This window comes from Schistocerca serialis, chromosome 5 (genome assembly GCF_023864345.2).
Source record: "Schistocerca serialis cubense isolate TAMUIC-IGC-003099 chromosome 5, iqSchSeri2.2, whole genome shotgun sequence".
In the NCBI taxonomy this organism is placed as follows: domain Eukaryota; kingdom Metazoa; phylum Arthropoda; class Insecta; order Orthoptera; family Acrididae; genus Schistocerca; species Schistocerca serialis.
The window spans coordinates 516721457-516734797 of NC_064642.1; the positions used below are offsets into that span (position 1 = coordinate 516721457).

A 13341-nucleotide genomic window follows, 5' to 3' on the forward strand; every position below is an offset into this window, starting at 1 on the left:
AAGGAATGACGAGATAGGGTTGAAGTTCTCCAAGGCTATAGATACAGCAATAAGGAATAGATCAGTACGCAGTACAGTTGAAAAGGAATGGACGTCTCTAGAAAGGGCCATCACAGAAGTTGGGAAGGAAACCAGATACAAAGAAGGTAACTGCGAAGAAATGATGGGTAACAGAAGAAATACTTCAATTGGTCGAGGAAAGGAAAAAGTACAAAAATGTTCCGGGAAACTCAGGAATATAGAAATACAAGTCGCTGAGGAATGAATTAAATAGGAAGTGCAGGGAAGCTAAGACTAAATGGCAGCAGGAAAAATGTGAAGACATCGAAAAAGAAATGATTTTCGGAAGGACAGACTCAGCATAATAAGAGTCAAAACAACCTTCGCCGACATTAAAAGCAAGGGTGAAAACATTAAGAGTGCAACGGGAATTCCACTGTTAAATGCAGAGGAGAGAGTAGATAGGTGGAAATAATAGATTCAAAGCCTCTATGAGGTGGAAGATATGTATGATATGATAGAACAAGAAACAGGAGTCGATTTAGAAAATTCATAGGATCCAGTATTAGAATCAGTATTTAAAAGAGCTTTGGGGGCTTAAGATCAATTAAGACAGAAGGGATAGATAACATTCCATCCGAATTTCTAAAATCACTGGGGGAAGTGGCAACAAAACTAGTATTCACGTAGGTGTGTAGAATGTATGAGTCTGTCGACATACCATCTGACTTCCGGAAAAGTATCATCCACACAATTCCGAAGACGGCAAGAGTTGACAAGTGCGAGAATCATCAGCTTAACAGCTCATGTATCCAAGTTGATTACAAGAATAATATACAGAAGAATGGAAACGTAAACTGAGGATGCGCTAGATGACGATCAGTTTGGTTTTAGGAAAGGAAAAGGCACGAGAGAGGCAATTCTGACATTGCGGTTAAGAATGAAAGCAAGACTAAAGAAAAATAAAGACAGGTTCACAGGATTTGTCGACCTGGAGAAAGCCTTCGACAATGTAAAATGGTGGAAAATGTTCGAAATTCTGAGAAAACTAGGGTTAAGCTATAGGGAGAGACGGGTCATATAAAATATGTACAACAGCCAAAAGGGAATAATAAGAGTGGACGACCAAGAACGAAGCGTTCGTATTAAAAAGGGTGTAAGACAAGGATGTAGCCTTTCAACCCTACTGTTCAATCTGTACATAGAGGAAGCAATGATGGAAATAAAAGAAAGGTTCAACAGCGGTATTAAAATTCAAGTTTAAAGGATATCAAGGATACGATTCGTTGATGACATTGCAATCCTAAGTGAAAGTGAAGAAGAATTACATGATCTGTTGAACGGAATGAACAGTCTAATGAGTGGAGAGTATGAATTGAGAGTAAATCGAAGACAGACGAAGGTAATGAGGAGTGGTAGAAATGAGAACAGCGAGAAACTTAAAATCAGGATTAATGGTAACGAAGTAGATGAAGCTAAGGAATTCTGCAACCTAGTCAGTAAAATAACCAGTGACGTACGGAGCAAGGAGGACTAACAATGGCGAGAAGGGTATTCCTGGCCAAGAGAAGTCTACTAATATCAAATATCGGCCTTAATTTCATGAAGAAATTTCTGAGAATGTATATGTGGAGTGCGGCATTGTATGGTAGTGAAACATGGACGGTGGGAAAACAGGAACAGAAAAGAATCGAAGCAACTGAGATGTGGTGCTACAGACGAATGTTGAAAATTTGGTGAACTTGAAAAGGTAAGGAAAGAGGAGGTTCTGCGCAGAATCGGAGAGGAAAAGAATATGTGGAAAACACTGATAAGGAGAAGGGACAGGATAATAGGACATCTGTTAAGACATGAGGGAATGACTACCATGGTACTAGAGGGAGCTGTAGAGGGCAAAAATTGTAGAGGAAGACAGAGATTGGAATACATCCAGCAAATAATTGAGGACGTAGGTTGGAAGTGCTACTCTGAGATGAAGAAGTTAGCATTGGACGTGAATTCGTGGCGGGCCGCATCAAACCAGTCAGAAGACTGATGCCAAAAAAAGATAAACAGGTGGACGATCGTGTTGAAAGATACAACTGCCATCCCCGAGTTGCCATGTAGGCCTGTGCTGTAATAGTGCCCCAGGAAACAACATGGGGTGCAAGGCCCCTCCATGAGAACTCGACCACACTGGAACACTACCATCTCCGAGTTTTACTTTTGGTGCTAGATACGCTGGCAGATGACGTTCACCGGGCAGTCGCGATACCCACACCCTTCCATCGGATCGCCACATTCTGTACCTCGATTAGTCACTCCACACAACTATTTTCCACTGTTCAATCGTCTAATGTTTACGCTCTTTACACCAAGTGAGGCGTCGTTTGACGTTTACCGGCATGATGTGTGGCTTATGAGCATCCGCTCGACCATGAAATCCAAGTTTTCGTATCTTTCGCCTAACTGTCATAGTAGTTGCAATGGGTCCTGATGAAGTTTGTAATTCCTGTGTGATGATCTGGATAGATGCCTGCCTACTACACGATATGACCCTCTTCATCTGTCGGCGGTCTCTGTCAGTCAACAGACGAGGTCGACCTGTACACTTTTGTGCTGTACGTGTCTCTTCTCGTTTCTACTTCACTATAACATCGCAAACAGTTGACCTAATGATGTTTTGAAGTGTGGAAATCTCGCGTACAGACGTATGACACAATCATCTGACCACGTTCGAAGTGCGTGAGTTCCGCGGAGCGCCCTATTCTTCTCTCTAACGATGTCTAATGACTACTGAGGTCACTGATATTGAGTACCTGGCAGTAGGTGGCAGCACAATGCACCTAATACGAAAAACGTATGTTTCTGGGTTGTCAGGATACTTTTGATCACACAGTGTAGCTTACACTAAAGCAACAGGGTTTTTGCTATCAAAGCATTCTACCTAAAAACTTCTTCATCTTCCCTTGTCTCGCACTGGCGCAGGATCAGGATGGATAATTATGTGAGATGACTGGATACTCATGCTCATGGATCTGCACTATCCGCCAGCAGCCAGTGAGAATTTTTTATGCGCCTTGCCGTGAATAACAAAAAAAATGGCTCTGAGCACTATGGGACTCAACTGCTGAGGTTATTAGTCCCCTAGAACTTAGAACTAGTTAATCCTAAGGACATCACAAACATCCATGCCCGAGGCAGCATTCGAACCTGCGACCGTAGCGGTCTTGCGGTTCCAGACTGAAGCGCCTTTAACCGCACGGCCACTTCGGCCGGCTGTGAATAACACTAGAGGTTTATAACTGCTCCTCCCAGATTTCACCATGACCATACTGCATTGACGGTACGATTTGTGTCATTACTGTCCCCCTCATCCAGTGCATGTAGGTCGACAATTTCTTCACAAGCTTCCCCATCAAGCCTCCTCCGGAACCTGACCTCTCATTTAACGCATACTGTTGAGTTAACCCTATTTGGATCTTAAGAGTCACCAAGTGCATGGAAAAGTAATAGTTCGATATAAGAACAATCTGAAATCAATACGGATATTATGACGCACCAGTTATCGAAATCTGTGATTTATTTAATTTAATAACAATTCATATTTAGGGGTGACATGACTTCATTATTAGGTTCTGCAAACAAAGAAAACACAGATCATTATTTCACATACTGACATCACGTCTCTTAGAAATATGTTGTGTTTTTAAATTAGATGACCTACACGATTGGACAACTGATGCCTGACAATCTCGTACTGATATTGTCTTACACCTGTACTATGGCTTCACAGCACATTTGTAGCTTCTGTAGTGCTTTTGACTGAGTTGACTGCAGCATCCGCACTGAAATTCTGAGAGAAGCGTGGATAAAATAGAGAGACTGATACGTTGTCTACAGCTTGTACTGAAACCATGCTGCAGTGATAAGAAACGAATGACATGAAAGGAAAGCAGTAGTTCAGTGGTACATCAAGTAGCATCAGTGAATACCGCTGTAACTAGGAATACAAAGAAATGTGGGAAGACGTTCTGTTTAGCACGGGCGACAAGAAACAGAAATGGTTCAAAGGGCTCTGAGCACTATGGGACTTAACATCTGTGGTCATCAGTCCCCTAGAACTCAGAACTACTTAAACCTAACTAACCTAAAGACATCACACACATCCATGCCCGAGGCAGCATTCGAACCTGCGACCGTAGCGGTCAGGCGGTTCCAGACTGAAGCGCCTAGAACCGCACGGCCACTTCGGCCGGCTGTGAATAACACTAGAGGTTTATAACTGCTCCTCCCAGATTTCACCATGACCATACTGCATTGACGGTACGATTTGTGTCATTACTGTCCCCCTCATCCAGTGCATGTAGGTCGACAATTTCTTCACAAGCTTCCCCATCAAGCCTCCTCCGGGACCTGACCTCTCATTTAACGCATACTGTTGAGTTAACCCTATTTGGATCTTAAGAGTCACCAAGTGCATGGAAAAGTAATAGTTCGATATAAGAACAATCTGAAATCAATACGGATATTATGACGCACCAGTTATCGAAATCTGTGATTTATTTAATTTAATAACAATTCATATTTAGGGGTGACATGACTTCATTATTAGGTTCTGCAAACAAAGAAAACACAGATCATTATTTCACATACTGACATCACGTCTCTTAGAAATATGTTGTGTTTTTAAATTAGATGACCTACACGATTGGACAACTGATGCCTGACAATCTCGTACTGATATTGTCTTACACCTGTACTATGGCTTCACAGCACATTTGTAGCTTCAGTAGTGCTTTTGACTGAGTTGACTGCAGCATTCGCACTGAAATTCTGAGAGAAGCGTGGATAAAATAGAGAGACTGATACGTTGTCTACAGCTTGTACTGAAACCATGCTGCAGTGATAAGAAACGAATGACATGAAAGGAAAGCAGTAGTTCAGTGGTACATCAAGTAGCATCAGTGAATACCGCTGTAACTAGGAATACAAAGAAATGTGGGAAGACGTTCTGTTTAGCACGGGCGACAAGAAACAGAAATGGTTCAAAGGGCTCTGAGCACTATGGGACTTAACATCTGTGGTCATCAGTCCCCTAGAACTCAGAACTACTTAAACCTAACTAACCTAAGGACATCACACACATCCATGCCCGAGGCAGCATTCGAACCTGCGACCGTAGCGGTCAGGCGGTTCCAGACTGAAGCGCCTAGAACCGCACGGCCACACCGGCCGGCCAAGAAACAGATTCCACATTACCTGAATGGTCAGCATGAGAAATTCATCTCCAGCACTAACATTATTGAGTACCACTGTGCAAAGTGCAAGAGCAGTGTAGAATACGCTTTAGACATGTATGTGCCCAATAAAGCCGTGAGGGATGACGAAGACCAAGCGTGGTTGTACAGCAGTGTTAGAAAGCTGATAGGAAAACAAGGAGAGTTCACTGCAAATTTAGAGGCACCCAAAGCCACCAAAGACAAACAACAATTAAAGGAACTCAAAATTAGCTTAAGGAGAGCCGTATGTGAAGCGTTCAACGAATTCGAAAGCAAAATTCTGACTTGACAGAAAATCCTAAATTATTTGGTTCTATGTTAAATCAGTATACGGATCTAAGCTCTCTGTCCAGACATTCTGTGACCATAATGGCACTGATACGGTGGACAACATGGAAACACCATAAGTAGTAAGCCTCTTTTTGCAAAACTGTTTTGCAGAGGATGATAGCAATGTAGTACTTCCCTTAAATCGTCCCACGAAAGACAAAATGGCTGATATCGAAATAAGTGACCACAGGATAGAAAAGCAACTGGAATTGCTCAACAGAGGGAAGGCTACTGGACCTGATGGGATACCAGTAGGATTCTACGTGGCATATCCGAAAGAATTTTCCCCTCTTCTAGCAGCAATGTACCGTAGGTCTCTGGAGGAGCTAAGAGTTCCTGCTGATTGGAAAAAGCACAGGTCATTCCAGTTTTCAATGAGAGTTATCGAACAGACGCACAAAGCTATAGGCCTATAACTTTAACGTCGGTCTGTTCTAGAATTCTGGAAAATGTCTTACGCTCGCGTTATATGAAATTTCTGGAGACTGTACGCTCCTCTGTGGGAATGAATATGGGTTTCGAAACCGACGATCGCTTGAAACCCAGCTCGCTCTGATGGTCCATGAGACCCAGAAAGCAGCAGATACAGGCGCCCGAGTGAACCTGTGCCGTGCTCCTTGACTCCCAGAATGCGTTCCATATAGTTCCGCACTACCACCTAATGAACAAAATGCGAGCATGTTCAATACCTGATCAGCTGTGTGGAGCGAAGAGTTCGTAGCAAACACAACACAGCATGTCATCATTAACGGAGGGAAATCGTCAGACGTGAAACTACTTTGGAGCGTACCTCAGTGAAGTGTGACAGGACCATTACTTTTCGCAACTCTTATGACCCAGTGTATAAAGCTGGAAATTGCCCGTGGATTTTCGCGGATGGTGCTGTTGTATAAAGAGAAGTAGAACACTAGAAAATTGTAGCGAATGGAAGAGGACCTGCAGAATTCGAAGTTTGGTGGAGGGACTGGCAGTTGACGTTCAACATAGGCGAATGTAAAATACTGCTAATAAATAGGAAGAAAAAGCTGATATTGTACAATTACACGATAGCAGAACAATCGCTGGAATTAGTCATATCCATTGAGGAGGGTTGTAATGGATTTGGGTCCAAAAAATCGATTTTTCAAAAACATTTTCTTAATCCACAGAGTTCAATCCAAATTATGTGTGAATTTTATCGTGACAGAAACTTTAGAAATGCTTTTAAAATATGAAACTGTTTAAGTCTGCACTGATAGCCACTCCCAGCTTTCCCGACATTTATGAAACTGCTTCCTTCAACACGTGCTGTAACAGATAAAAAAAAACTCTACAACACTACAATAGAAAAGCTGGAATGTGCTGACCACATCCAAAAGGGGTTTAATGGTAGACATCATCACTTGCTGAAGGAGAAGAAGATGAAGTACTTGAGAATGGAAACCCATTAGGAGGAAAGGGCAGGCTTACACTGAAAGAAATTGATTCTCTTCAGTTATTTTATGGGAGAGCTATCAGAAAAAATACAAACAATTTAGAGGCAATCAGGCGAGCTGTGTGGACAGTTTTTTTCCGCAAACTGTTTCTGACCAAACACGAATACATAATTTGTGTCCGAAAGGCGATTGGTATAAGTAAAACAGAAGATATAAAATAACACCTATTCACGTAAACATTCTTAACCAGAAGCCCTCATGAATACAGTTAAACCTTCATTCAGGTTTCTTGCAAACCATGGTTTACTGAGTAAGTGTCTTCACGGGAAGATACAGAGTGCAAATGGAAGCCTCAGTAATTTAATTTCGATTACATGCTCAAAGAGGACATTCTGTGGACCTGAAGTACTCAAAATAGGTGTCTATGAATCAGTTTTATGTTTTAGTGACGGAAATAATGGCAGAATTGAGGTGCTGAAGAGAGATGTATTTACGACAAAAGTATTTTACACCGTCAGTGAGGTGAGGGTCCAGATAGCTTACAGCAGATCAGTGTCTCACCTGCAAATACAGGGCAGGCAGAGTCGAGGGGGGGTGGGGGTGGAGGGGGGGGAGAAGAGAAACCTCGAGTATGAGGAGTATCAGTATGAAGGATTTTAAAGAAAGCTTATTAAACGTAGATGTTCGAGAAGAAAACCTTTGAACCCCATTTTCTCCATTTTAAATTTCTGAACCGAATTTTTTCGGTTTTAAATTTTCCCGTCATTAAAAGCCTTTTCTCGAAAAGCATATGTTTTAATGTTATGAAATTGTCAGGAGTTGTTCAAATCATATTGCTGTCGGATTTGGCCTAAATAAATACGAGATCTTGCTATTACATTCTGATATTTATAGGTTTGTACATAGAAAAAAGCTTAATTTTGGGTACGCAAAATTCTGTTAATTCAATTTGTACCATAAATTAATGATTGTAGTTCAGTGGTCTTATAACCTTCTTGGGACACTAAAATAACACTATTTGTATGATTACAATTTGAGTTACGGCTTTTTATTAAAAAAAAGACAATAAAACTTTTAAAAATTCAAATTTCTGGCAAAATATTAATATTGTGTCTTTTATTATATTTTTCCTTTAAAATAAAGCCCTTTTTCTTTACATGTGCAAAATTTTAGATCTATACATTAACAACTATGGCTGTAATGATGTTTTAAACAAATGTTTGTATTTTCGGTTACATCCCTTCTTAAACGTCTGGGAGTATGTGTACGGAGGCATTTAAAGTTGAACGATCACAAAAAACAATTCGCAGGTAAGGCAGATCTCAGATTCAGATTCACTGGACGAATCCTCAGGAAGTGCAGTCCTCCTACAAAGAAGGCAGATCACAAAATCCTCGTTCTGCCAATATTTGAGTACTGCTCCTCGTTCTGTGATTCGTGTTATACTGACTTGATAGGAAAATATGGAAGATCCAATGAAGAGCAGCGCGTTTCGTTACAGGTTCATTTAATGAACACGGAAGAGTGCTCAGCAGACTCCAATCGCAAATGCGGCAAGAGACGCGTTCTGCGTCACGTTATGATCTACTGTTAAAGTTCCGAGAGCGTGCGTTCCTGGAAGAGTCAACCAATATGTTGCTTCCTCCTACGTATATCTCAGGAAATGACCTTGAAGGCAAAATTAAAGAGATTCGAGCCCATACAGAGGCTTACCAGCAATCTTTCTTCCTACGAACCATCCGCGACTGGAACAGGAAAAGTGGGAAGTGACACTGGTACGCAAAATACTCTCCACCATACACCGTAAGGTGGCTTGTGGAGAGTAGATGTAGATATAAAGGAAACCGCGGAGGAATTTGGAAAGGCAGTTAAGGTTTAGAAAAGAGAAATACGTATAAAATATGGGGCTGTAAGTCTGTTAAAAAAGGGCTTCAAAGACTAACTGAAAGGAAAGAAGATCTTAAAAGATAAATATGAACAGAATTAAAACATGGGTAAAATGATGTAGTCGATTTAAAACAAGTGATGGTAATGGAATTAGAGTAGATTTGAGGCACTAAAAGTAGTAGGTAGGTTTGAACACCAAAATAATTGAGGTTGGCCAAAGTAGAGAGAGCAAAAGTGTTTCTGGAAAAGAGAAATGTGGTAATATCGAATAAAAATGTGTGTATTAGGAAGTCCAATCTAAATACTTTTGTCTGTAGTGTAACTTAATGTGCACAATAACTGATTCACACTAGAAGAGAAAGGAAGCTGTTGAAATGCTACAGAAGAGTGCTGAAGATTAGATGGGAAGATCGGGTAACCAGTGAGGAGACACAGAACCGAAATGGGAAAAAGGGGGATAGGTTGATGGGGACACAACGTGAGGCATGTATGAATCGTCGATTTGGCAATGGAGGGAAGTGTGGGGACTAAAAATTTTAGGGCTGGAGCGTAGTAAACAAGTTCAAATGGATGCAGGCTGTTCTAGCTACTCAGAGGCGAAGAAGCTCGCGCAAGACAGAGAAGTGTGGAGTACTTCAGCAAACCAGTCTTCGGCTCGAAGAAAACGGCAAAAACAACATTACCTGAACAATTTTATGAAAGAACTAAAGAATTTCTATAATTATTTTGTTCCACTGATGATCGTGTAGTTAACAGTCAATTTGAACCAAAAGTACATGGTAAGCTAGAAGCCTACTAAAGTGTTGTAAGAGTTATTTTTTACCGTCACCACTTGGTACAGCTGGAAGCAGAGGGACACGCCAATGGAGAAACTCTGTGCCAGCAGCATACCGCTCACCACGTCCTGTAGTAGCCGGGCGTTCCTGAAACACCACAAGTGGTTGATCCTCTGGAATGTGGCGGACATTTCTTAAAGGAGGAACGTGTACATCAAAACCGTGCCAGCTGAAGCGACTAAAAGGTATAGGCGTAGTGAAATATATTTGTAATCTGTATCAAGAAAAATAGAACTATTGTATGAGGTACAACAAAGATGTATTTCGATCAGACATTTGGCGATAACGACTTATTGCCACAAATATGTGGCGCGTAGATAATATTGCTCTTTCTTACATACTAGGTTTTCTAACGGCAGAGCATGTTACCAGTAATTGGTTTCTTATAGTCTATTTTTGCATTTTTAGTTAATATGGTAAGCAGTGTCCACCTTCACACATCTATTTGGTCATCGTCAAAAGATCAGCCCGTTTTTCAACTTAATTTTTGTGAGTTATGTTGTAATTCCTCCGTTACAAGACACCGACTTGTAGTCAGGGCAGCTAGGAGGTAAGGCTGCCACCTCCGAGTGTCCCAGCACATCTGTTTTCTTTAGAGGTTGTCTCCCCTTACGTGGTTACCTTCACTACGGTTATCTATCCGTCAAGTTAGATTTTTAGACTGACCTTCCCTGTTTTTAATCAAGGTTGACTCCTCTAGGGCCGGCCGCGGTGGTCTAGCGGTTCTAGGCGCTCAGTCCGGAACCGCGCGACTGCTACGGTTGCAGGTTCGAATCCTGCCTCGGGCATGGATGTGTGTGATGTCCTTAGGTTAGTTTGGTTGAAGTAGTTCTAAGTTCTAGGGGACTGATGACCACAGATGTTAAGTCCCATAGTGCTCAGAGCCATTTTTGAACTCCTTTAGGAGGGTCGGCCTCACTACGCACCCTCCCCCCTCTCCCCCCCCACCCCCCCCACCCAATTCTGTCCCCCTATGTTGTGGACTGCTCTTCGTCTGACTCCTGTCCAAACGACCTGTCTAGCTGGGTGGCCCTACCAGGATCTGGCATTCCCTCCATCATAGCTCGACAACAGCTAAAGCTAAAACTAAGATAATGACATTCCATGACAAGGAGCATTTTAAATTACCTGTGATGTGTGGTCTCAGATAAACTGATGAGTCAAAACATTATGACCACCTGCTTAATAACTTGTCTGTGCGTCTTTGGAACGAAACACATCACTAATTGTGCGTATCAGGGACAGTTTGTAGGTAGGTTTTTGAGGATATGTGGCATTAGATGTTTGCGCATAGGTCATGTAATTCGCGTAAATAATGGGCCGCTGATTTGCAAGTTCAAATGGTTCAAATGGCTCTGAGCACTATGGGACTTAACATCTGAGGTTATCAGTCCCTAGAACTTAGAACTACTTTAAACCTAACTAACCAAAGGGCAGCACACACATCCATGCCCAAGGCAGGTTCGAACCTGCGACCTTAGCGGTCGCGCGGTTCCAGACTGAGGCGCCTAGAGCCGCACGGCCACACCGGCCGGCCGATTTGCAATTGACACAGTTAGGTTCTATATTAATTATATAAGGTGAATCTGGTCGCCAAGACATCAACGTGAGTTCATTATAATGCTCGTCAAACAGCTGTAGCATGGATCTGGCTCCGAGACACGGACAATTATCTCGCTGAGAGATGACTATGTCGTCGGGGAGGACATCAAGCATGAAGGGATGCATGTGGTTCGGAGTTGTCAGCGTGTCTTCGGTTCCTGTCACAGGTCCAATGCCGGCGCAGGACAATGTCTCTCAAAGCATAATACTGCTCCCACCAGCCTGCGTCCGTGGTACGCTGCACGTTTCGAGTCACCGTTCACCACGTGACGGCGTTTGTGAAGAGGACCATCGACCTAGTGCAGTAAAAGTGTAATTCACGCAAAGAGCCAACACATTTCCATTGATCGGCGGCCGCATCCCTACGGTCCCGAACCCGCTGCAGTCGTAACTGACGATGTCATTGGGTCAATATGTTGTATATGCAACTCATATGTGACTGTGTTCATCTGTGAAACTGGACTCTAAAAGCAACCTGAGCTATCAGTAATCGAAATCTCCATGTGTGCGTGTTGTATGAGTGTCAGTTTCACTGTCATTTAAGCCCTCAACAGAGTGTTACATGAAAAACTTAAACTTACATTTGGATAAGGTATATGACTGCGTATTTGAATATGTAAAACCACAGGGACAAATGAGCCTCTAACAATGAATACCTAAGCTACCTTGACTGCGTTTTTGAACAAGAATGTACAAGTGATACATAAACTGGCTTGTGCAACGACATTTACTGGATTAGAGTTCATGAGATTTTGTGGTGTGTCAGTGTCTCCGTTTTGGTCCTAAGTTTTACACTCGCATATTTAGATGACTGCCTTTTCCCATGTGGTTTACAGCAGTTCTCAGCAGCATGCTGCAGCAGCGGCTAATGCTTATGTTACTAAGAATGAATTTAATAAAAAGGAGTTTTCTTGTGTCCTGTTAACAACTAAATAACTCGTGAGAAGGGATTTCATACATTCAGTCTGTTTAAAACTTCAGAATCATCGTAACCCATGGTCAATAATAGACAATGACATAGGTATCAGTAATGGCTGAGTGACAGATTAACAAATTATTTCAATTTCAAAGTTACACTAACATTCAATAACCGCAGAATTTGTTTATTAATGAGATATGGAGGATAATTGTTATTATTTGGAGGATAACGCGGCTTCTTTAACTGACAAGCAAAACATACGATTATTGCAAACTCGGACTAACAATCACAAGCCTAACCTTGCAATTGCTTTTGCGATATGGTTGCGAATTTTACCTTGAATTCCATCTTCAAGCTTAGTTAAGCCATCTAAATCTCTCCTGGCTATATAAATGAAATCAGGCGTGAGGGCAACGTGACACGTCTTCTGTCCCCCAGCTCTCGACCGACACTACTACTTCCACTCTCGCAGTCCCTCCTATGTTTCGTCCCCAGATTGTCGCTTCGGTATCTGAGTGCTTACACAGTGCAAAGAATAGCGCTAAGTTGACTGTATTGTTTTATTGTGATGGAGAGTTCTGGCACACTCCTTAACAGCCTCCCTGTCGAATCTTTAAGAATTTGAATGGGACTTATATATATATATATATATATATGATAATTAAGGATTTTTGTCGTATTTGTACATAAGTCCCTTTCAAATTATATATATATATATATATATATATATTAGAAAGTAAATGTTGTTCTTACAAAGAATATAGTGAACCATTTCCTGCTTACTAAAAGTGGTGAAATATTTAAGCAAAATACATAAAGATGTAGAAGTTCTATTAATGTTAAACAGATTGTTCATTATTGATTCAATTATCTTGTGACCAGTTTGGGATCCTTTTAAAAAAAAGTATATACGCACATTTTAATACATGAAAAATTTCAACCTGTAAAGTTTAGAAAAATAACAAGAAATACACGTAGAGTGTTATTGTTTAAAAAAAGGGAATATTCACTGCACAGGGAGTTTTGTATTGTTATGCACTTTGCACACTTGTAGAAATATGAGAGGAGATGCAATGTTGCTAACTGTGTGT

General features: G+C 41.5%; 1 protein-coding gene across 1 annotated transcript in view; it reads right to left on the reverse strand.

The window, feature by feature from the left end:
* Positions 1 to 9860, reverse strand: part of LOC126482055 (odorant receptor Or2-like) — a 31512-nt gene extending 21652 nt beyond the window's left edge. The window contains exon 1 of the mRNA XM_050106030.1: positions 9717 to 9860. Within this exon, the coding sequence (XP_049961987.1) occupies positions 9717 to 9860 (144 nt within the window). The remainder of the gene's footprint in view (positions 1 to 9716) is intronic.
* Positions 9861 to 13341: the final 3481 nt, after the last annotated feature.